General features: G+C 40.5%; 1 protein-coding gene across 3 annotated transcripts in view; it reads right to left on the bottom strand.

Annotated features, from left to right (window-relative positions):
• Nucleotides 1–3,909: 3,909 nt before the first annotated feature.
• Nucleotides 3,910–24,835, bottom strand: part of NGLY1 (N-glycanase 1) — a 62,819-nt gene continuing 41,893 nt past the window's right edge. The window contains exons 5-12 of one of the 3 annotated variants that reach the window (XM_030876301.3): nt 23,741–23,963; nt 21,385–21,506; nt 20,122–20,267; nt 18,362–18,472; nt 17,131–17,295; nt 12,332–12,517; nt 5,018–5,195; nt 3,910–4,619 (exon numbers count right to left, since the gene is read on the bottom strand). In XM_030876301.3, the coding sequence (XP_030732161.1) occupies nt 4,444–4,619; nt 5,018–5,195; nt 12,332–12,517; nt 17,131–17,295; nt 18,362–18,472; nt 20,122–20,267; nt 21,385–21,506; nt 23,741–23,963 (1,307 nt within the window). In that variant the 3' untranslated portion in view covers nt 3,910–4,443. The remainder of the gene's footprint in view (nt 4,620–5,017; nt 5,196–12,331; nt 12,518–17,130; nt 17,296–18,361; nt 18,473–20,121; nt 20,268–21,384; nt 21,507–23,740; nt 23,964–24,835) is intronic. The other 2 variants (XM_030876303.3, XM_060298665.2) reach the window with 2 other exon arrangements.

Here is a 24,835-nt window from a genome sequence, read left to right on the forward strand (position 1 = left end):
AATTCATAATACTGTCTTGTTTGAATTTTTAACAAAAATAAATAATCTAAACATTTAAAACTGGAAAATAACGGACTTTGAGTGACAACCCAAAGTGCCCTCTTACAGTAAAGAATTTGGGCTTTTGTGGCTAGACTTTATTTGAGCTCTTCGGAGACCCTTTATGGCTCATTTATGGATTTCTAGCTGCTGCTACAATTTTGTTGATCTCAGATCAAGTCTTTAGAAAATTAAGGAAATAGAGCAAGGTCTCAACTTCTGAGTCTGCTTTCACTTGTCGGGGTGTAATGAATGGGAAACGGCTGTTAGACAGTCTGGTATTAAAGTACCTGACTCTCAGCCTCTTAGTTTCATCAGCTATAAAATGGGGACAAGATATACTACCTACTGTACAGTGCCACTACGATCCAATGAGACACCAAAGCCACTGGTACCTAGTAGACACTCAAACGGTGGCCACTATCAGTGTAGGTCCATTCTAAATCTCTGATCAGAAATAAAGCACTGGTTTGGTCAATATAAAGGATGTACCTGAATACATCCTAAGGGTAATAAAACCAATAAAACCACAATCATGTGTGGTTTACCCTTATTCTTCCCATGAGTACTTTAGGAAGGAGTACCACCTTGATCGCAGCTTATAAGAGTGTATTTGCTTACTTCACTCTGTATGACAGACCATATATACACTCCCAAATGTAAAATAGCTAGCTAGCGGGAAGCAGCCGCGTAGCACAGGGAGATCAGCTCGGTGCTTTGTGACCACCTAGAGGGGTGGGACGGGGAGGGTGGGTCAGGGAGGGTGGGAGGGAGGGAGACGCAAGAGGGAAGAGATATGGGGATATATGTATATGTATAACTGATTCACTTTGTTATACAGCAGAAACTAAAACACCATTGTAATGCAATTATACTCCAATAAAGATGTTAAAAAAAGGGTATTTGCTTTACCATATGATACCACTTATATGTGGAATCTAAAATATGACACAAATGAACCTATCTATGAAACAAATACAGACTCACAGACATAGAGAACAGACTGGTGTTTGCCAAGGGGGAGGGGGGGTGGGAGAGGGATGGATTGGGAGTTTGGGTTTAGCAGATGCAAACTATTCTATATAGTATGGATAAACAACAAGGTCGTACTGTACAGCACAGGGAACTATATTCAATAACCTGTGACAAACCATAATGGAAAAGAATATGAAAAAGAAGGTGTGTGTGTGTGCATATATATATATATATATATATGCACACACACACACACATATATATAAATATATAAAACTGAGTCACTGTTGTACAGCAGTAACTAACACAACATCGCAACTCAACTATACTTCAATAAATTTTAAAAAGTGTATTTGCTTGAACTATAAAATCAAAACACAATTTATTGAGTTGTAGAGAAAAAAATACCAAAGCATATATATCTATAGTTATCTATTATCAAATTATAATACATTTACTCTCCAGGAAAGCTTAACTATAGTTAGAAAAATAACTGGCTCTAACATCAGTTTTAGTATCTCCTCAACTTGAACATTCCTACCAAAGTATCTGTATTCATGAAACATGTAATACAACAGCAGCCCACACACAGGCCTAGAATTCTATAGGATTACAACCCTGTGTTACAACCCTGCAACTCGGTAGAAGGGAACACTGAGTGTACAAGTCAATCTTGCCTGTGTTACTAATCCACTGCATTGTTTAGACAGGCCCTTCTCCGGGCTTGAGCTTCCTCAGGGAAAAGCGAGGAGTCTGGATTAAATGATCTCTAACAACCCTCCCTACCCCCAAATTCATGACACCGTGTTCTCTAGCCCTCCCTTAATCCGAGGCACTTCTTTTCCTTCTAAAGTGATCAAAACATCAGATGTAACTTCTTGTTCATCTTGAGAATGTGATTTCCAGCAAAGGACCTACTTTAAAAAAACAACACTGCAACAGAAAGCAGACGGTCTGTAAAGCTGCTCAGGACGCCGAGGTATAAAGCCTGTTAGATGGTGAGCAATGACAGCAGGGGCTCACCGACCAGCCGTGGTTCTGCAGCCTGGTGCAGGTGTCCCCTGAGCGCTGTGCACTCACCCCGGGGTCACCACAGACTGAGGGCTCTTACAATAAGATCCAAGGGTCACTTGGAGGGTTGTTTCTGATCCAGTAAGTCTGAGGTGGGGACTGAGAATTTAAATTTCTAGCAGTCTGTAGGTGATACTGATGCCACTGGTTCACAGATAAAGAACACTTTTGAAACCACTGCCCTAAGCATTTGTATTTTAGATTTGTATCTTGTAAAGGTTTTAAGAGAGGCTTATTATTAATTTTTTTTTTTTTTTTTTTTCCTGGTACGCGGGCCTCTCACTGTTGCGGCCTCTCCCGTTGCAGAGCACAGGCTCCGGACGCGCAGGCTCAGCGGCCACGGCTCACGGGCATAGCCGCTCCGCGGCATGTGGGATCTTCCCGGACCGGGACACGAACCCGTGTCCCCTGCATCGGCAGGCGGACTCTCAACCACTGCGCCACCAGGGAAGCCCTATTATTAATTTTTACAAAATATAAATGGTCTAGTTTTGGTATCATATATTTGGATTCTGAAATTTGTTTTGATCGAGATAAATGAAAAACCCTGCAAATTAATTACAATTTTTCAGCTGGAAAGAAAATAAAAAAAGATCTCCGATGACTGCTTTATAAAGGGCAGCTAATATGACTGCCAGTTTATTCACGGGGTTTGTACTATCACAGCCCGTCTCTGCCTCAGTTACTTTTGCCTTACTGGTTTACTCACTATGCCGTACACATTACTGAGAATTGCTTTGTCTCATACCTTCTGTACTATTGCCAAACTTGTCTGTATCATAAAATATCTATTAACGTGTGTCAGGTACCCTGAGGTTGAAACTCTCAAGGAACACACTTAAGAAAAGTGTGCAACTGCTTTTCTCTTCAGTAGTTCAACTCTGTAAAAATACAGGACATTTGAACTTTCTGCTTAAAGCCACAGTAAAAATTAGAATGTTTCCTGTTCATAGATAAAGTACATTCAGTTTATCTCTATTGCCATCTTTAACAAGACTGCTTGTCAAGCTCCAGTTTTTCTCATGAAGAGTATTGTTCCACTTATCATCCAAATACTTACCGTGACAAAACCAGACACTTCGAGACAGGTAGGAGACAAGGCTGTCCAACTTCACGTATTTGGCCACTCTACGATGCTATGATTAACTTAACAGTTTCAGAATTCCAGAAAATTTTCTAATATTCGAGACGTATTAATAAATTTAGACGCACAAGCTACCTTTAAGTGTAACTTTTTAGCAAGAAGGTGATCCTCAGCAGAGTTGGACTACAATTAAAAAGAAAACATAAGACCTTTGTTTCAGAATTCCAGTACATATTTCACAACGCACGTAAACATGCTAGTGAGTTGCACAGGGTGAGAATGTCTGAGAACGTACTTTTCTGGCCGGGAGAGCTGAGAACTCGCTCTGCAGAATGTGACAAAAAGCATTTAGGGAGTGGGGCCGTGGTCGTCTTCGTCACCGCATCCCTTGCGGTGCACACAAACACTTCATAAATGTTCACTAAGTTTAACTGGAGAGGTTACATGGAACACACACACACACACACACACTCTCGATACAGTGTATACACACTGAATAATCCCAGTTACATAGTTTCAAAGTCAAGAATAAACATTTTATTCAATGAGGTAGATAAAAATACTCAAAAGTAAACTCAAAAGTAAAGCATTTTCCGAAGTGTCCACATATTATGGATCTATAATGTATCTTTGAATTTACGCAGTGTTAACTGTTTTCATAATTCTTGTCTATTCAAGTGGTTTTCAATGTTTAGCATACTTATGATTTTTATTTAGCCAAAGTAATCACTAAAAAGATATAACGCAAAATAATTCATTTTATTTCTTAAATGTGTACGTATTTACAGTCATAAAAATTTTCATGCTCTATAACTTATGAAATACTACACTTTCACGTTTATTAAAAATTAAAAAATCTTAGGAAATCTATTTCTATTACTTACGGAGAAATTAATGCCAGAATGATCAGAAACTGTCAAGTTACTATTATTAGCTTAAGATGTCATCATAATCACGAATAGCATTTAATCACGAATACCTTCATTTTACTTTTAAAACCATACTCACGACTTTTAGGTTAAAATCTCATAGTGGGGCAGTAAGACTTCACTCCAAATCAGAGTCACATATGGAAGGAAGCTTTTAATTCAAGGTTTCATTAGGGTCCACAGTAAAAAGATACATTTTCATGAGGGTTAACACGATGGATAGCCAACAAGGAGATATGCTAGCAGGGGGCAGAACTGCCATCTAAGCATGCACGGAGCCCACAGACTACTTTAGAACATGCTGTGTCCTTGATTATTGCCAGCTTTTCTATAATGTTCAGGTTCTCAAAGGTCACTGAATTTTATAATTATCTCCAAACAATTTTCTTCAGGGTCATTTAAGCTTTGTCTAAACAGCTGGGTGTGTTGCCAAGCAACAACACCATCTCCTCTGCTTAATTCTGCTTCCAAAATAACTTCAGTGGCACCAGAAAAATCATGATAGGAGCGAAGAATTTTATCTGTTGGAGAAAAAAAAAAATTAACACTTTGCTTTTGGTAAGAACATAAAAGAGGTAGTTTCGGAATGCATTTGACATACCTGCCTTATAGGTAAAAATCAACCCTTAAAAAATAAATACAAATTATTCTTTATGGAGGAAATGTGTCCTCTGAAGAAAGAAATGATGTTTTCTCCTTCCATCTGTGTTTCACAATGAAAAACATCAGCCCTACTATTAATAATGAGGTTAAACTACAGGTTTTAACTTAAATTTTTTTTTTTTGTTTTTTGTTTTACTGCAACAGTATGAATAACTCTAGGCTAAGGAAAACTCTTAACTACATCTCAGATAAGCACAATCACCCTTCAGAGTGCTGAACAGACACTTCACCATTACTTCTCCCGTCAAATGCTTACCGCCCGCCAGCTCTACTTGTGCTGCATCAGATCTCAATTTCCACTGTACTGTTCCTGTCTCAAAGGTCTGGCTACTTGTCCTAATGGAAATGTTATCTACGTTGAGGCCAACTGACCCACATTCAAACTTCCAGGAAATGTAAGCATAAGACGATCCTTCCTTTCGGGTTAAATACACCTATAAAGTAGGTGGGAGAAAAGGAACTGTCAGAGATAATCAAACAGTGTAGAAAAACACATATAGTCAAAGTCTTATTGCCACAGGAACTATGCACAAATGGTGATTTAAAACATAACTTTCCCCACTGAAAAGATTTTTACTGCTAACAATTTTTCATTTTATTAGCAATCTTTGCGATAGCGTCTTTTGCTATGGATGTAAGGTATTATTTGAATACAGGTGCCTCAATAAGTAGAGCCCTAAGGCTGCATGCTAACCAAAATTTTGGTAAATCATATTCTCTTTTAAATTACCAACTCCAGCTATTTATTTTTTATTTATTAATTTTTTACATTTATTTATTTGTTTATTTTTGGCTGCGTTGGGTCTTTGTTGCTGCACATGGGTTTTCTGTGGCTGCGTCCAGTGGGGGCTACTCTGTTGCAGTGTGCAGGCTTCTCATTGTGGTGGCTTCTCGTTGCGGAACACGGGCTTCAGTAGTTGCAGCACGTGGGCTCAGTAGCTGTGGCTCGCAGGCTCTAAAGCACAGGCTCAGTAGTTGTGGCTCACGGGCCTAGTTGCTCCGCGGCATGTGGGATCTTCCTGGACCAGGGCTCGAACCCGTGTCCCCTGCATTGGCAGCCGGATTCTTAACCACTTTACCACCAGGGAAGTCCCCAGTCCAGCTATTTAAAATGAACTTTATGATGAATCCTGCTGAAAATGAAGTCTTTTTAAATGCAATTATTCCTTAATGTATCTTCTTTTCTAAGCCTGGGTTTTCAGATAAGCTTTCCTAGAATGAGATGGGCCATATCCTCTAAATCAAGCAAATACCTCAGTCAGTGCTAAGCAACGGGAAAGGTTTACAAGGCTAAAAGTCCATGCTCCCCGCAAGCCTCTCTAAACAGGATGCTGCCCAGGCCTTCACCGTCAGTGCTGTGACCACCATCAATGTCCTCCCTAAGACGTCCAGACCGACCGCTGCCTCCAATCCAGCTCCCTTCACAGTTTCATCCACACTCTTCAAATGTGCTGACGTGAAAACTGAACGTCCACAGCCCTGGCCCACTCACCCAGGCTTGAACCCCTGAGAACCTGACTCTTTAGTCATTTATCCCTAATGTCCAAACTCCCACAATAATCCATGCATTTCTTTGAAATAAGTCTTGAAAATAAAAAACAACGAAAAACCCTTTCCTTTGGTCTTACTGCACTTAACACTTCGGTCATGACGTTACACTCATCTTTCTGCAACTGCCTAATTAATGTTTTTAACATCCCACTGCCTCCTATGGTTTGCTGGTCTAGAACGTACAGCAAGTACCTGCCTCTTGCATGACATCCAAACTCGCAGTTTTCATGGTCCTCCACAAGTGCATCCCGCCTTGAACTGCCAATACTCCGTGACCCAAATATAACTGTTTTATTTCAGGTGTGCTTGTATTATCTAACTTAACCAAATCATAAATGCTCTGGGGGCACAGGCTCTGGGTTTATGGGGTTTAATAAACAGTATTTAAGTACTAGAAACTTGCGCGCGCACACACATACGTTCTTTCAGAAACAGCTAATCTACTTCTCAGGGGCAAGTAGCTGGCAGTACCGCATGAAACACACCTGCCATGGAAATGTCCAATTCCTTCCTATTCTAGCCCTCAGCCATCAAGTAAAATGTCAGTTGCTGCTAGCATGCTGTTGATACGCTATTCTGCTCGGCAACCCCTACCTAGTTTTCCTCCAGGTTAAATATGCTGGCTAATTTGAGTTTTTAGAATCAGTGAGCTGGAGACAATGAAACCGTTACACAATCACTCTCCAGGGAAGATGACTTAAAACTCCTTAGACCAGAAACACATAAAGCGCCTGCTGCTGTCCTGCACAACCATCCCAGCTGTCTGCACGGTCGCCTGCCCCACTCGGGTCCCGGGTACCTCACTCTAGCACCTCGGATGCGTGTGTACCTCCTGCTCGCTCCCCCGAGAGCTGTGTGCATGGAGAGTCTGGGCTCAGGGCTGCAGCAAAGCTGCCAGGGAGCTGTTAGTCTCACCAACACTAAACTCCTGGGCACCTAGGGATTATCCATAATGTAATTACTCCTCCAGAGGAGAGGCTGGTAAAGGGGGCTACCTGGGAAAGAAGAGCCAGACAGAGGGGTCACTGGAAGAAAGGTGGTGGGAAGAAACTGAAAGACAGGGAGCAAATATATTTATGTCTCAAAACCTGTCTTCTGTGTCTTGTGTGTTTTCAGAGCTCAGTGGCTTCAAATGCCCCCCTAAAAGTGTGGGCATATAAAATACGATAGGCTGAAGTCAAGCTAACTTCAAAGTTCTAGTTTACCCCCAAGAACTGCCTTAATTATATCATGTGAGTCTGGGCCAAAATTTTTTTCTTCTTCTTTCTTAAAGCTTCTAATTTTGAGATATGACAGAAAAGTCTTACAGGTACACATGGAAAAGCAATACCTGATCACAGTAGAAAGTGAAGACGATCTAATTAGAACTGTTTTTAACTGTCACAGAAGGCTTATAATGGCTGTTGAACATGTCTGAAAATTGCTTTTTCTAAGACTTACATTTTTCAGTCCTGAAGGCATCAGTTTTTACAACTCTAAAACGTTAAAGGATAGGGTGAAATTCCTCATTGAATTCTTAGATGCTTAAACAAACCTTTAAGCATACGGTGAGAAAATAAAAGTTCTCTTAGACTAAAGAAACAGCGTATGGAGATAAAGTAGACCCTATTTATACTGAAAATTCATGTCATCTTTTGGACGCAACATATTCTGTCTGTAGCACTTTAACCAACTTATTTAATTCAGCATTTTTAGAGACTGTAGGATGTTACTATGGTAACCGAGTACACTATGTATACTCAGTTCCATAGTATACTATGTATATACTCAGTTTGGCACTTTGAAATGTACCAAAACATCAGGATTTACATAAACCTCCAACTGTGGTCCTGTCTAGGTGTAAAACCAACAGAACCGGTAATTATAATTTATTTAGGAGAAAAAAATACTTTATAACCTCTCCAACAGGCAACTGTTCGCTCTAAAGGGGAAAAAAAGCATTTTTGTAACTGTTGATCGTTCCGAACTTCTTGATTTACCTTCAACAAATGTTTTGCCTGTTGGCTTTTTAAATTTGTACGTGATCCACCCTGGCCCCTCTCTGGCATCTGTAGACAACGAAAGCACATCACACACAACCTGTGGGGAGGAGTGAGACCAGTGCATCTGTGGCTTCAGATCTAAGTTATACTGCTTGCCATGCACCCTGCTGAAGCGGGTCCTGCGGGTTGTGGCTGCGACCACTACTCTCAAGACTGTGAACCATCTGCACATCAGCTTCTTTCCGTATTTCACATTCTTGGGAAGATCTGCACTTGAAGATTTTCTCATCACATGCCAGGCTGGTTAGCCGGCTGTTACGGTTTCCTGGAGGCTCAGTTTGCACCGCACTGTTTGAAGCTGCTCTTTAGTACACACTTAAAATTCTCATTCTGCCGCGGCTGCTGAGATGAACTCTGAGCTCACGGTGCAGTCAGTCATTCCTACAGATATCCAGCAGAGCAGCTGTATTTCAAGAAACCCTAATCGAATGCTAGTAAGCTGCTCTGGCTCATGAATCTTATTTTTGGTTATTCCAATTTTTCAACTGAGGTCCAACGTGAACACTGTCAGTTCCCACTGTATTTACTTCTTTCCAGACTATGCTTTCTACTTATTCCATCTGTAGCCTCTGGATGGCCAGTGTGATGATGGCCCTCCTTTGCCTGAACTCCTGCAAGGTTTCCTATTGCATAAGTGCAAGGTCATCAAAGTCCCTGGGGCCTGACAACCGTTCACCCCTCCGGCCTTATTCCCCGCTGCTCTCCCCGCGTTCCCGACTGCTTCCTCTTCTCTGAAGGTGCGGGTGTTTCCCGCTTCTGTGCGTGTGCACACTGTTTCTCATGCCCCTCTCGGAGAAACTCCCCTCTGCCGCCCCCTCGGATATCATTTCTTCTGCAAGGCGCCGGCGTGAGGTGCAGCGGCTCTTCCTCGTGTGTCACACACGGGCCCATGTCCTTCCAGCGCCCACCTTGCTGACCGAAACAGCTGGTCCACGTGTCTTCCTCCTACACAGGCCTAGCTCACCTTGGGTGCGCCTCGTAACTCACCACTAGGCCCTAAGTGCCGAGCACAGAGTATGACAAGGTGCACGGCTGCCGAATGGCTGAGGGGGTCAATTCCTGACATCACGCCGTGCGCCCGAAAGGGCTAACGTGACTCTAGTGGCATCGAGAATGACAAAACTGCTCAAAACTGCAAAGTACTGAGGAACATCCACGGGGCACAGTCTGAATGAACAGAGCTCCTGCGGTGCTCAACGTGGCCCTCGGGTGCCGCAGAATTTATGCCGTACACACTCAAGCGCTCGTTCTCACATCCACCCGTCTTTATTATTAAACATTTGCTACGTATCAGGCACTATGCTAGACATGTGAATACTGAGAGCACAGAAGTGAGTAGGAAAAGACAAGGTCTCTGCCCGGGCAATGTTTACAGTCCGGTAGGAGAGAGACAATCTGTTCTCACACACGTGCATAGAATAAACTTCAGGAAGGGGAGGGGCATGATGCCACGAGTCAATACGGGGTAAAAGGAACCAGCCGGCTGGGACTGGACGGAATGAGGCTTACACAGGTCCTAAGGGTAAGAATAAGTTAGTCTCACAGAAAGGAAAGAAACGAGGTTCCGCGGGGAGGGGGGCAAGGCAGGGCAGCGCATGCAGAGAGCCAGGGGGCAGCCTGGTGGTGCAAGGCGAGGGCCAGACTCAGGAGACCGGAGCTGCTTCTCACCCTGAGAGCACTCAGTAACGAACGGGGTTCTGACAATGTTCTCCATGCTGTAGCCAGAAAAACATCTTTGAAGGGACCAGGGCAATGCAGGGAGACTAGTCAGGAAGCCACTAACATCACTTTATCAGGGTGTTACTACTTGCCTCCTAAAAAGGAGACTCTTGATTGAGCTTTTTATGTTCCCTTCAAATCCAGACACCACTGAACAGTGTCTTTGCTAAGGAGTAAAATTCAGAGTCTCTGTGCTCCCGGGAGGCTGCCACTGTGAGAGCGTAAGGTTCTGTTCTAATCACCCACAGACGGGCTGCACGGGACCTGCCGTGACTCCAGCGTGGCGATTACTGAGTGGAATGCGCCTCTAGTTTTAGCCGAGTTAGAGAATCTCTAGCAGGGGGCGCCCTCGAACAGAACGACCAGAGATTGATTTAGGCGAAAAATTCATGTTTTAAATGGCGACATATGACTTTGGAGTGATTAGTCTCTACAAGCGCAGTTACAATTCCAGCATTCTTCTTAATTTACTAATTAAGTATTTTAACCGGGAATGGATTCATTTAGCTTTTTGAAAAATGGCGCCCCTCGTAAAAGCATACGAAGGCACAAACTTTGCTTCAGTAGGCTCTTGTTTCATACTTAATGGCCCTCACACCTCACTTGCCTTACGTAAAGCCTTCTCACACAACACCCCGTCTCCGTCCACGACCGTCTACTCAGAGGTCTGGAAGCGAGCCCTGCCCTGCACGCTCCGGCCCTGCCTCGCGAGCACCTACTCCGCTCTCCGCGCGCAGCCCCAGCGGCGCCCGCGCTGTGGCGCTCTGCCAGCCTCCCGCAGTCCCCATGGCAACGCGCTGGCGTCCTTGCTACAGCGCCCTGCGTCGTGGCTGCTCACGCTTCCTGGACTGTGAGGGCCGGCACCGGTGGCACCTTCACCAGCGCGTCCTCGCGGTGAGAGCTGTGCCGGGTACAGCAGGCGCTCGGTGCGCGTGTGCCGATGAGCAAACGCGGGAGCAGGACGCGAGCATGCCACACACGAGCCCTGCTCCTCGGCACAGTGCTGTCTTCTCCACCAGGCCGGTGGTCAGGGCGCGAGGCATGCCTTGTCTCCAGTTCAGCACATGCTAGTCCTTGGGTAAACGCCATGTCTGTCCTCTCCTGCTTTCTGTTCAGAGCAATTCTTCAGGTAAGGATGGTTTTCCAGAAGAAGCTCATCCTCTCTCATCAGCGAGAAGAGTCAAATACAGATATACATATCTGGAAGTTTTAAATTTTATCTTGTATTACATTTTATGCCCTTCCTTAACTAAGGGAGAGAATTCCTCCATCTACAATCTCAATGAGCCTACAAACCATTCTTGGCTTAATACAAAAAGATGGTCAAAATAAGCACCAAGGTAAGTTTAGAACAAAAACCTATGGGGGGGTGGGGGTGGTGGTGGTGGAAGCAAGCAGGGACCTTATCTTTGGATGTCCTCTGTACTCTGATTAATGGCTGGTACAGCGATAAGCATGTAGTAGATGCTCATGAACACCAGCAGCTGTTCATCTGTGACTCACCTGCTAAATCTACTCACTATGTCTTACAAGTGAACAGCTTCTCACTCTTCAGGGGGCAAGTTAAAGCTGCCCATGAGCTCATTCACTCCAGTGAAACCCATCAATAATACGGTCAGACCTACCGAGGTCATGTGAGTTGCTCTGAGCTTGTTTTTGGTGTGTGCCTAAGGGGGAGGGCAGTCTAAAAGCAAAGCCTCTTATTCCAGACAACAAGTGACAACAATGTACAAGTTGGTATAATGAACTACTACAGTCACACCATCCATTTCTCCCTTTATCTTTAGGAAACAGAGAAGAAATAACCAATATCGCCGCTCAATCATCGACATTCTTATGAAACAGAAGCGTGTTAGATGGTTAGCTCTTGGGACTTTGGACTAAATGGGTTACAGTCCCTAAGAGCCTGCCCGTAGCAGGCAATCAGTACACATCTATGAAGGAAGTGGATAACAGTATACTCTACATATTCATGCAAAAACTAGTCACATGAGTTGGTCATACACTTGATTATTTTTCCCCATGAAAGAATTAAATTCGGCCTCTTTGATGAAAATGGATACTTTCTTGATATAAACACAGAGATTTCGAATGGACATTTCATTAAACAGAGAGCAGGATCTTCTTTTACAACTTTAAGCATTACTAAAAGTAATTTTGATATCCATTTTCACATTATGCACAGCTGAAAAATGAAGCCAATCTATATTTGTTTAAACAACGACTGAAGTTTTAAACAGCTTCATGCATTACGTTACCATGTTCCAGTCTGTTTCAACTTTTCTGAATATGGATTCCATTCTCCACACACCATTCTCCCATCCAGAAATGGTTTGGTTATTACTTGAAATGCGGACATAATGATTTTTTACTATATTATAGCAAAGGTGGAGCTGTTTAGAAATCTTCTCGTTTTCAGAGGGGATGAACAGGGTTTCTTTACTCTTAAAAAGAAAGCAGAATTAGCTTTTCAACATAATAGAAAACAGATACATAGAGAGGTACTGCTATGGATAGTGGTTAAGAGTTCCTTCAACTTGAAAATGAAAAACTGGTGCCATTGGAAAATCTGGAAAATATTTTACAGATTAAATATGAACAGGATGATGCTGACGTAGCACCAAACATTACTAGCCAGAAAACAAGAAATATAAACTGTAGCTGACTTACACTTTTCGGATTTTGTGTCAACATGACTTCATTTCCACCACCATGTCTTAATTGGATGCTGCAATCCTCTCCTACAGCTGATTTCCCAGCTTTCAACTCTTCACCTCTCCACACAGTCATCAACGTGATTGTTAAAAATGTAAATTGGGACACATCACTTTCTTTTTTTTTTTGGCTGCACCACGTGGCATGGGGGACCTTAGTTCCCCAACCAGGAATTGAACCCACGGCCCCTGCAGTGGAAGTGCGGAGTCTCAACCACTGGACCCCCCAGGGAAGTCCCTCACCTTCCTGCTTAACTGGCTCCACTGACCTCTCACTGCACAGGAACGCCACACCTCTACCAGGGCTACCAGGGCCCACGTGGCTTGTCCTGTGCTCCTTCTCCAACCAGGTCCCACGGCACCCTTCTCTGCGGTCTCTTCACCCGCACTGTGTTACTTCTTCTTTAGTTCCTCACAAAGGCCCAGCTGCTTCCTGCCATGGGGCCGTGACACATGCTGTTCCCTCCGTCTGGAATGCTGTTCCTTCTACTCTCCAGCTACGTGATTCTTTCTCACCCTTCAGGCCTCAGCCTAAAGCCGTTTCACCAGGGTCCTTTCTTGATGCCCGAAGAGAGGACAGTGCCTGGGAGGTATAGCTGGAAACAATCTTCCGCACATGTGAAATTGCTACAAAAACTCCTGTTTCACCTTAAAATTCCAGGCAAATTTTGCATTCTATTACAAAATAAATGTTTATTTTAATGTAAAACAGGCGCCTGAAATCACCGGTTGAATCTCAGGTTTGAGGAAGAGGATGTATTTGTCCCACGCCTGTCTGTGGCACCGACACAACATCTCCTCCCTCTCAGATGTGAGCATAGCAGCGTGTGGTGTGCGGGGCTGGGCTGCCCTGTGCACTGCAGGCTGCTCGGCAGCATCCCTGGCCCCTCACCCACCAGATGCCAGTGGTACTGCCCCTCACAGCTGGAACCCCCAAAACGTCCCTGGACATTACAGATGGCTCCTGGAAGGCAGTCATCCACTGTTGAGAACCACTGCTCTAGTCTGTATCAACCTCTTGCTTCTAACTAATCAATTTACTAATCAATCAAGATAGTAGGTGATGCTTTCCTGTTAAACATTGGGAACTAGGTAGTACACAATGTAAAAACTTCAAATGTACAAGGATCAATAAGTAGAATATAAAACATCTTAGAGATGGAAAGAGAAAAATATTTATAAATGTATAAACAAGATAATTCCCTAGCAGAACCTGGACATGGTTAAAAAAAAAAAAGGGCAGTTTATTATTTTTAGGAGGTGATTTTCTAACTATGAATTAGTACACTACACTTTAAAACGAGCACGTAACAATACTTCTCAATTCTTCTCTTCTCTATCAAAGATATTTCAGAGTGCTGACATAACCCAGGTGGAATTAAAATATTAAAGTAGCATTGTCTACCATTTTACCAAGGATAACTAATTACCAAAGGGAAAAGAAAAATATACGTTACTGAATATATCATATTTCATAATTTCTTTAAAATATAAGATTAAGACAAAACTTCTCTTTATGAAAATATCACCAATGTTTCCTTCTTTTTCCAACCGATTTCAAGATACAGTTCCCTAATTTTTTAGGACTGACTTTTAAAACAAACATCTATTTGTAAAGAGGAAAATGATTTTTTAAATCCACGGCCCTAATATGGTCTCCAATAATTGAGAAATTTAAAAAATGTTCATCAGGGAAAACAATCCGGGCATAGGACCCAATTCATATTTTTAAAGTTTAATCAATGTATATGCCATGCAAGAGGAAGCGCACTCATCCACAAAAAGAAAAAGAAGCGAAGACCTAAATACCCCCATTTTAAACTGAACACAGCTGTGAATTACATTAGCTCTTTTCAATTGGCTTCATTTAGATTTAGACTTGTAACTTGCACTGCATCAGCAGTGATCTGATTTGTTGAAATTAGATCTTGTAATTCTATAGCTGAACCAACACTTCTAACTGCCAGCTAAAGATGATGGGATAAATTTAAGAGTAAACAAAGTTTACTAGAGATAATTCTCCCCTTCGGGACATATTCCTTTATTAGAGAAATGAGGTGTAACTGGCAAATTTAGAAAAAGTAGATATAAAACTTTGTGTGGAGCTGTTTGATACTTCTACCGTGATGGATTATTTTCCTTTCAAGCATTTTTCATTGCTTATCTTCTTAGACGTTTATATTAAATACTTTCTAGTGAGTCAACTTTAAGCTCCCTAAGAGCAAAGGACAGTCTATTGTACTTAATGTCCATTACAGAGCACACTGCTTTAATGCTAGTCCCTAACTCTAGAAATTACATTTCCATTGTTCATTATTTAATTTTGGGAGACTAGTCAAGTGATAATATCTTCAAATAAGTTTGACTATATAATAGTACTCAGAGCAACAACACTTTCTAGCCCAAACCAGATGCAGGCAAGTATGTAATAAGAAATACACACTTTCATCTGCTGAATTACCCAGGTTCTATTATTTTTCCCACTTTATAAAGTTTTCCTAGCACTGAACGGGACTTCACAAAAGAGGATATCCAAAAGTTTAAAGAATGGGACTTCCCTGGTGGCCCAGTGGTTAAGAATCCACCTTCCAACGCAGGGGACGTGGATTTGGTCCCTGGTCGGGGAACTAAGATCCCACATGCCGCGGGGCAACTAAGCCCGTGCACCGCGCTACTGAGCCTGCGCACTTCAACGAGAGCCTGCGCGCCCCGAACTACAGGAGCCCACGCGCCGCAACTAGAGAGAAAACCCACGCGCCACAACTAGAGAAGCCCACGCGCTGCAACGAAGAGCCTGTGCACCGCAACAGTAAGATCCCACATGCGGCAACCGAAGACCTGACACAGCCAGAAATAAAAATAAATAAATAAACGAAAGTTTAAAGAACAGACATTCAACTTCATCATTCAGCACCAAAGTGCAAATTTAAAATCGGAAAAAAAAAATAGATATATATGTACGTATAACTGAATCACTTTGCTGTATACCTGAAACACAACATTGTAAGTCAATTATATTTCAATAAAAAATAAATAAATTTAAAAAAACCCTATGTTTTCCAGGAAAAAAAAGTAATTTCTTACTAAAAAAAATTCATATACAATATATTATAAATAATAATATACAATATACAATAAATATATACAATGATATACAATATTGCGTTAATTTTAACTGTACAGCAAAGTGGTTCAGTTATTTCTATATATATATTTTTCAGGTTATTTTCCATTACAGGTATTACAAGATACTGGATATAGTTTTCTGTGCTATACAGTGAACCCTTGTTGTTTATCTCTTTTATACATGGTAGTGTGCATCTCTTAATCCCATACTCCTAATTTATAACCCATTCCTCTCCCCTTTGGGCAACCATAAGTCTGTTTTCTATGTCTGTGGAGTCTGCTTCTGTTTTGTAAATAGATTCATTTGTATTATGTTTTAGATTCCACATACAAGTGATATCATGTAATATTTGTCTTTGTCGACTTACTTCACTTAGTATGATAATCTCTAGGTCCATCCATGTTGCTGCAAATGGCATTACTTCATTCTTTCTTATGGCTGAATAGTATTCCATTGTATGTATGTACCACATCTTCTTTATACATTCATCTGTTGATGGACATTTAGGTTGTTTCCATGTCTTGGCTATTGTAAATAGCACAGCAGCACAATTTTAAGCCAAAATCGAGAAACAACCCGAATACCCAATAGTGATGTGGATAAATTATACTATGTTCACACAGTGGAATATTATACCACAATGAGAAAATAAATGTACTATAAACAAGCAGCAACAAGTGTGAATCTCACTAAATAATGTTGAGACAGAAATCGTCCACAAAAGAGTACATCCTGTATGATTCCATTTACATAAAGCACAATAACAGGCAAAACTAGTCCATGATATTAGAAACCAGGAAAAAGGTCACTCTTAGGGGTGAAGGGCAGTGGCTGGAAGGGAACTCAGGTCATTCAGACACCTGCTTGTCTGACTTCTTATTCTGGTTAGTGGTCACATGAGGAACCACAATTCGTGAAAATCTGTTAAGCTGTACACTTACAATTAATGCGTTTTTATGTACTTTAGTCATAACTGCCCTAGAAATTTACGTAAGGTAACAACAGAAAAATCCCATTTTAATTGCTTTGCTAACTCTTGTATGTAATTATACTACATCAATCTATTATTGGTTCTCTTCAAATGTTTACATTTTTTAATAATTACCCTGCAAAGTTCATTGAAAGGTCGTGGCCAACCGTGTTTTTCTGTACATAAAGGGCACAGGACAGGAAGTGGTAAAGTGAGAAGGTTATCAGGCTGTAATGAAGTAAATACCTCTGGATCCGTTTCACCTCGGGCTACTCTCCACGCCAAGGACCCAGATATCCTTCCTCCAAGTTCTCCAGGCTTAGGGCTTTTGGGAGAGATAAATTCAACAAGCTCCACAATGATCCTCTGGAGAAGTTCTTTTCTTCTGTTTTCTGACAAAGATATCTGCCTCTGTAATGCACGTTTAAAAAACCATCATTAACGATTAGGGGAATGCAGAGGTCCATCTCTAAGTATGAATATAATTAAGACATTTGTATTTTAACAGGGTCTTGGAAAGAAGTAACCAACTTTGTTTTCATACATGTAATTTTGGAAAATAGAATGGACACTGTGGAAACAAAATACTTTTACAAATTTTATGTTAAGAAATCACTGAACACCCATATCCAACTTCCCATGCCCTTTACTGGCTTACGTTTAAACAACTGTCCTGCTGAGAAAGGCGAGGACAGCAGGGAACCACACACACACACACACACACACCAGCTGTCTGAATGCAACACAAAACTACAAAGGTATACACACACACACACAACAGCTGTCTGAATGCAACACAAAACTACAAAGGTATCCCGACCTGAAGAAGCTAAGATCCCAAGGGAAGAAACAAACTGAGGTGAACTGAACTGCACCTCTTCTCCCTTCCAGGCATTTGCCAATCATCAAATGGCCCAAGGAGCCAAGCTCAAAACAGGTGAACGTGCTGAAACACTGAATCTCAACCACTGTAAGGTGATCTGCCCTATTCTAATTGCAAAATAATATGCATATATATATATATATATTAAAAAATTTTTTCAGTACTACCAAAGGGGTATAAAATCAAAGCTGAAACTTCCCTCTTGGACCCCCCAGTCCTCTTCCCAGAAATACTCATTGTTATCAACTTCCCGTGCCTTGTTCCAGAAATTTCCCTACGTGGACAAGTGTGTCGGTAATTATATTCAAGACACAATTACTTTGAAAAATAAGGCAACATATTTTTTATGTCAACTAGTATATATATGGAAATTTTGTTTCACTGAACTTTGAGATGTGACAATTTAAGCCAAAAAAAACCCCACCTCACAATACTTAAAACAAGTCCTCAAAAATTTTAATTTAAATATTTAAACATTTTTCATTGTAAAATAATGCTACTACTTGAAGAACTTCACTGGGTTAAAAATTGGCTATTCTTGATTATATAATATTTCAAATGTCCTCTGAAAAATGCCAAATGCCCATCACATACCTGCTTATTAAGTGTATTAATAGTTTCTCGAAGTAACTCTTCCTTAATTTCAGTTCTTCTGGAGATCACTTCTTCATGTTTACAAGAATATCGCCAAGTGACGTCAACCACCTCGAATTACAGGACAGAAATATTTAATAAGATTACAACCATCAACACTAATTGGCTAAATACCTAGAATGCATGTAATTCTTAAACAGAATTTTTTAAATGCTGTCCTTTGTTTAACATTTTAAAACCTGTGGGAAAAAAAATCGAAGAGAATATGCTTTTTATTCATTTTCTAACCAGTATACACTTCCAAGAAAGACTGTGATTAGGAGATAAAAGTTTCAGAACATTTAGCTGTTTATAACTTACCTACAAAGCCGATTTCACAAAATTCAACAAATAAACACACTCCATTTTTATTGTACTGAATATATAAATTATATATAAATATATTATAGAACTGATTTTTGACAAAGGTACAAGGCCAATTCAGTGGAAAGGGATAACTTTTTCAACAAACGGTGCTAGAACAATTCATTATCCATATGCAAAATAATGAATTTCAATTCACACCTTGGACTATCTACAAAAATTAGCCCAAAATGGATCACAGACACAAGTGTAAAACTAAAAGTATAAAACTTAAAAGAAAACGTAGGAGAAAATCCTTGTGGCTCGGGCTAGGCAAACATCTCTTAGACATAACATCAAAAAGCAAGATCCACAAAAGAACAAATTGATAAACTGGACTTCATCAATTTCTTCTCTTCAAAAGTCACTGAGAGAATAAAAAGACAAGCCAGATAGGGAGAAAATCCTTGCAAAGCACATACCTGAAAAAGGACTTGTATTCAGAATGTATGAAGAACTCTCAAAACTCAAGAATAAGAAAATGAACAACCCAATTAAAAAAAGAAAGGGCAAAGAAGAGAAATGGATGACAAACAATCCCATAAAAAAGATGCTCAGTGTTGGTCCTCAGGAAAATGCAAATGAAACCACAATGCGACACCACCGCACGTCTCCTAAAAAGGGCTAAAATGAAAAAGTCAGACCATACTGTTAGCAAGAATATGGAGAAACTGGGAATTCGCACATATTGCTGATGAGAATGCAAAACAGCATCATCACTTTGGAAAACAGTTGAGCCAGTTTTTTAAAAAGTTAAACAATCACCTACCATACGATTCGGTCATTCCACTAGCAGGCATTTACCAAAGAGAAAAGAAAGCATATGCCCATATAAAGACTTGTGCAGCTGTATTTGAAATAGTAAAAAACTGCAAAGTACCCAAATGTCCATCAACAGGCAAATGGATAAACAAACCATGGTACATTCATACGATGGAATACTGCTCAGCAATAAAAAGAATAAATTATTGATACTTGCAAACACATGGAGGAACCTCAAAATAATTATGATGAGTAAAATAAACCCCCCCCCCCCCGTCAAAAAGAGTATATATGATTCCGTTTACATACAACTCTGGAAATGCACATTAGTGTACAGTCTCAGAGAGTAGATCTGTGGTTGCCTGGAGAGGGGCAAGAAGGAGCGAGAACGAACACAAGGAAACTCCCGGGATAATGGATGTGTTCACCACCTTGACTGCAAAGGTCATCTCTCGGGCATATACAAATGACAACACTTACTAAATTGTACACTTTAAACAAGTGCTGCTTATTTTATGTCAATTATACCTTCAAAGGCTGTCAAAAAAGAAAAAAAAATTTTATTCTTAGAACACATTTTTTCTCTTCCATCCTACCTCATCTTTAGAAAATGCGATGATGTAGGACAGCTTCTTGCCCCAGCCTATCTCATAGAGGAGGGGCTTGTCACAGACGTCTTCACACGCGTCACAGTGCAGCCACCGCTGCTGAGAAGGGGAGTACACTTCTGTCCAGACGTGGTCTATGCAAGTGACAGACAAAGACGCGACAGAAAGAGAAAAACAAAAGCTAAGTTTATAAAACCAAGACTTCCAATAACTATATACAAACGCCTAAGATGAGAACCACGTGATAATATGCAAGAGTCTAAATTTTAATTAACAAGTGAGCATTTTGTGGCACACAAGACTCTAGAACACCTGCTTTAATTTCTCTCTTTTTTTTTTTAATAGGGGCAATTCTTGATGACTGTTTTTTTTACTTTTTATTTTTATTTTCTGGCCGTGCCCTGCGGCATTTGAGATCCTAGCTCCCCAACCAGGGACCGAACCCGTGCCCCCTGCAGTGGAAGCATGGAGTCTTAACCACCGGACCGCCAAGGAAGTCCCTCTCTCTCTCTTTGAAATCCTTGCAATTGTTTTGGAAAATCTCCTTTAATACAGTCAGTTTTAGGCTTAATTAAAAATAATGTGAGCTATAACTCTGAAAAGGGCAAACACATTGAACAACAGCACGTAAACCATAGGACTAATGCACACAGTTTGCTTATGTGAAGGAGTTAATTCCACTTCGGAACTGTAGGCCAGCAGAGGTCTAACAGAGGATGTCTGGTTACTGATGGTCTCTATCTGACTGTTAAGAGAACAATAACTATTAAGTGAAGGTTTCATTTTATCCTAAGAAAATAACAGAAACACAAGTAAAAAGATCTAAGAAGAAAAACTTTTTAACATGTGACACAAGTTATAACTAAATAAGGACAATATAAATCTCACATGGCTATTATTATATTTTATTGTATATTAAGATTACTAAATCTTTTACACTAATCTCTACAAAAATGAAGATTTCTACAGAACATTATTACACACGTTCTTATCCACAGAGAAACAGCACTACTAAAATGTCACGATAAATTGTTAATAAAAAATGTTTATAGTGTAAAGTACCAGGCAAAATGCTAGGGGTACTAAAAACAATCCTGTGATCCCCATTAAAAAAAAAAAAAAACCCCACGAGGCTGGGATTACTGCTATTTACAGAGGGCAAATGGAAACACAGACTGACAAGGCGGGACTGTACACCCCATCCTGAAGTCAGCAAGACCACCCTGGCCTCTGCCCACATGGCGTCCGCACCTGTGTAATCCCAGACGTAGCGGGCTTCGAAGCCCAGGGCTCTGCAGCAGAGTGTGAAACAATTGGCCCACTCCCCGCACCGTCCACATCTTGTTTCCAGAAGTTTCTCGGGATTATTATACCTGGTTTAAAATAACAACAACAAAAAGCTTCGATTCATTATAGAAATCAAGCATTCTGAAGAATTTACATTACCTCCGTGCTAAACAGTAATATTTCTTAACTTCGTATTCTTAAATAACAATTAAAGAGCCTAGATTATGTGAGGCATTGTGCTAGAATCCTGGGTGGAAAATGATTCAACAGTGGTACAGCCTTCAAGGAGCTTACAGTCCTGAGAGAGGGAAGGAGAGAACACAAATCATTTAAATACACGGCAGACTGTGATACCTACCCTACAACAGGTCAGAATTAGTGTCATGGGGGAGGGGTCGGGGAGGAGGGCTTGATCCTGAACTGGGCCTTGAAGGACAGGCAGGATCTGGACAGGCAGGTTCTCTAGGAAATCTGCATTAAGCATTAGTGTTACTCTAACAAGTGGTATAATTAGCTCCTTGTACTTCAAAGGTAAACAACTTTAACAAATAACTCAAGGAAGATTTTAAAGCTTAGTTGAACTCAGTTTTACTTAAAATACTATTCTTCTTTCTAACAACCATTTGGATTGAAATTTTATTCTGCTGAATTACTTACAGGTGTTTGCTAATTTGCAAGTTGTGTTTTGAAATGTGTTGGCAACATTCTTTAAAAAAGTTACTCCAGTTATAAAATTGTCATAAAGCTGAAGCACATCAAAATTTGCATATTGTGTTGAGAAGGATTTTGAGCTAACAAAGCTACTCAGGAAAAGTGAGCAGCGATGTCAGCTGTGAATGAACCGTATCTGCAATGACAAGCTATCTGTCTTCAATCAAGTAGATGCTCTTGCTTGAGCTAAGTTAAATGAATTTATGGTTTAGGTAAGGTAGTTACTGGAAGAAGTTGCGTATTAACCTGAAGAAGTAACGGCAGCAGGATTAGAGCATCCTACGCCTCCATCTTCTAAACACACTCGTGCCAACTTGAAAGGCTGCTTGGTCTCTGATTAATAGTGTTCATCCTCCCAGCCCTACCCAGAGAACAGCTAACAGTAAGACAAGCACACGGTTAGGAGGGAAAAGGACAATGCTCGGTACAGACACCTTTGTTAGCCTCTGTCTCCCCGCACTATCAGTCTACACCCAACTGCTTAGACCTTATGAAGACAGGATTTAATCACAGACATCTTTTATCTTCACATCTTTGCCAAGTACCTGTGCACACATATGCTGAATGAAAAAATAACCTGCGCTTATTTTAGATAATTATTGGACAGTGGATTCTGTTTATCTTAGACTCTGTATATCACAGGACTGATTCCTCATTAGGACTGAACTGAGTCCCTAAGCCCCCAAAATCAGGTATTTCAAAAACTTGGTATCTTTTCTTGCCTGATGATACAACCAAACTTTACAAGTATTGTCAATTAAGAACATCTGATAAGAGACTTATAAAGTAAAGGATGGAAAAAGTGAACAGAAAAGTTCCAGTTCCCTTAGTTTGAATTTAGAGATATGAGGGTAGGTTAGGTTGGTAGCAGAGGCCCCTAATTAAACTTCTGTCATTCAAGATAAAATATGATGAGGGGACTTCCCTGGCGGTCCAGTGGTTAGGACTCGGCGCTTCCACTGCAGGGGGCGCGGGTTCGATCCCTGGTCGCGGAACTAAGATCCCGTGTACCACACAGAACAGCCAAAAAAAAAAAAAAAAAAAGATGGTCCTATACTATACTTTCACCTTCCATATTTCCATCTGATGATTTTGAGTACAGCACTGTATTTACTATCACAATGATCACTATTATTCTAGTGTTTCAGCATCATTTTATGTGTTATCAGTATTATTATTAATCGGAAAGTTAAAACTTATGTATTAAAAGAATAAAAATACAAGATTTACAGCATTAAGTTGCTAGAACTACACTCAATTTATATTCAAGAGTCAACAAACATTTCCTATATAAAGCCAGACAGTAGATGTTTTAGACTGTGCAGACCATATGGTCTCTGTTGCCAGTATTCAACTCTTGACATTGTAATGTGAAAACAGTTACAGACCATAAGCTATTGAAGCAGCATGGATGTGTCCCAATAAAACTTTATTTGCAAAAATAGGATGTGGGCTGGATTGAGCCAGTCAGCCATAGCTTGCTGACCCCTGTCCTAGAGGAATATACTTCTAATAACTAAAACGAAGATTACAAGTTGATTTAATAAAATTCTCTTCTAGCCATCCCAATAAGAGATTATTCTGACTTCAGTGTCCAGGGGATGCTCACCTTGGAAATCGATTGCTGAACTGGCAGGCGTCACAGTAATGATCTTCCACTCTGTTTGCACCCCACTTCCGCTCATCATCACTGGGGAACAATGATTCGCCTCTAGACTTAGTCTGGCCACCACATTTGCTGCACAAAATGTCATCCACCCAGTGAAAAAATTCTTCCTTAAACCAGTGTAAAAGCTCCAGCAAAAGAAAGTCCTCTTCACTTACATTAGTACCTGAGAAGTTACAACAGAACCAAGTAAGATTTAGAGCATAAAAAACTAAAAACATCCATGTGCATTTTATCCTCAAATATGAGGCTGAAATATATGAAAACAGAAGATGATCTAAAAGGTCTTCACAAATAGGATGCGGACAGAATTGTCAGTGTATTGTGAAGCAGGCTGAAATACAAGGACGTAATCCACTGCACACTCAAAGCAGTGGGACTTTACTGCATCCTCTGACCGACACCATGCTGAATACAACCACCTCTCAGGGAACTACTGACAGTTTGGAGTTGATCCTGAAGCACCTGGAAGGTAACAAAGTCTGATTTTGGCAAACATTTTTAAATGACTGCATTATATTTGTTATCAGGTATATTCACAAGTAAATATGAAACAATCACAGTTATTACAGGCAGAAATCACAGAATTCTGGATACCTTAAAAATCATCCTGTTAGCTTTTCTATTAGTGCTTCAACTGTACAATATAATTCACCATCATTCAATATAATTCACAAAACACATAAAAGCACAACCATGTGTACTATCTATCTAAAACAACCCTAGCAAGTGAGCATGACATATATTATTATATCCACTTTATCAAATAAAAAGATCTCTCTCTCGACCATATTCAAGACAGTGGTATCTCTGGGAAAAAGGAGAGGGGAAAACAATCTCGGGACATATGGGGATTCTCATTCCTATCTTTAATATTTTATTATTAAAAATAAAAAAAATATATGAAGGAGATATATGGCATAATGTTAAGATCTAATAAAGTCTGATGCTGGGCACAGGTGTTTGATCTGTTATACGCTATTCTTGTATTTATGTTTGATACGTTTCAAAATAAAAAAACTATAGAAGAAAAAAAAA

This window comes from Globicephala melas, chromosome 4 (assembly GCF_963455315.2).
Source record: "Globicephala melas chromosome 4, mGloMel1.2, whole genome shotgun sequence".
Lineage (NCBI taxonomy): Eukaryota > Metazoa > Chordata > Mammalia > Artiodactyla > Delphinidae > Globicephala > Globicephala melas.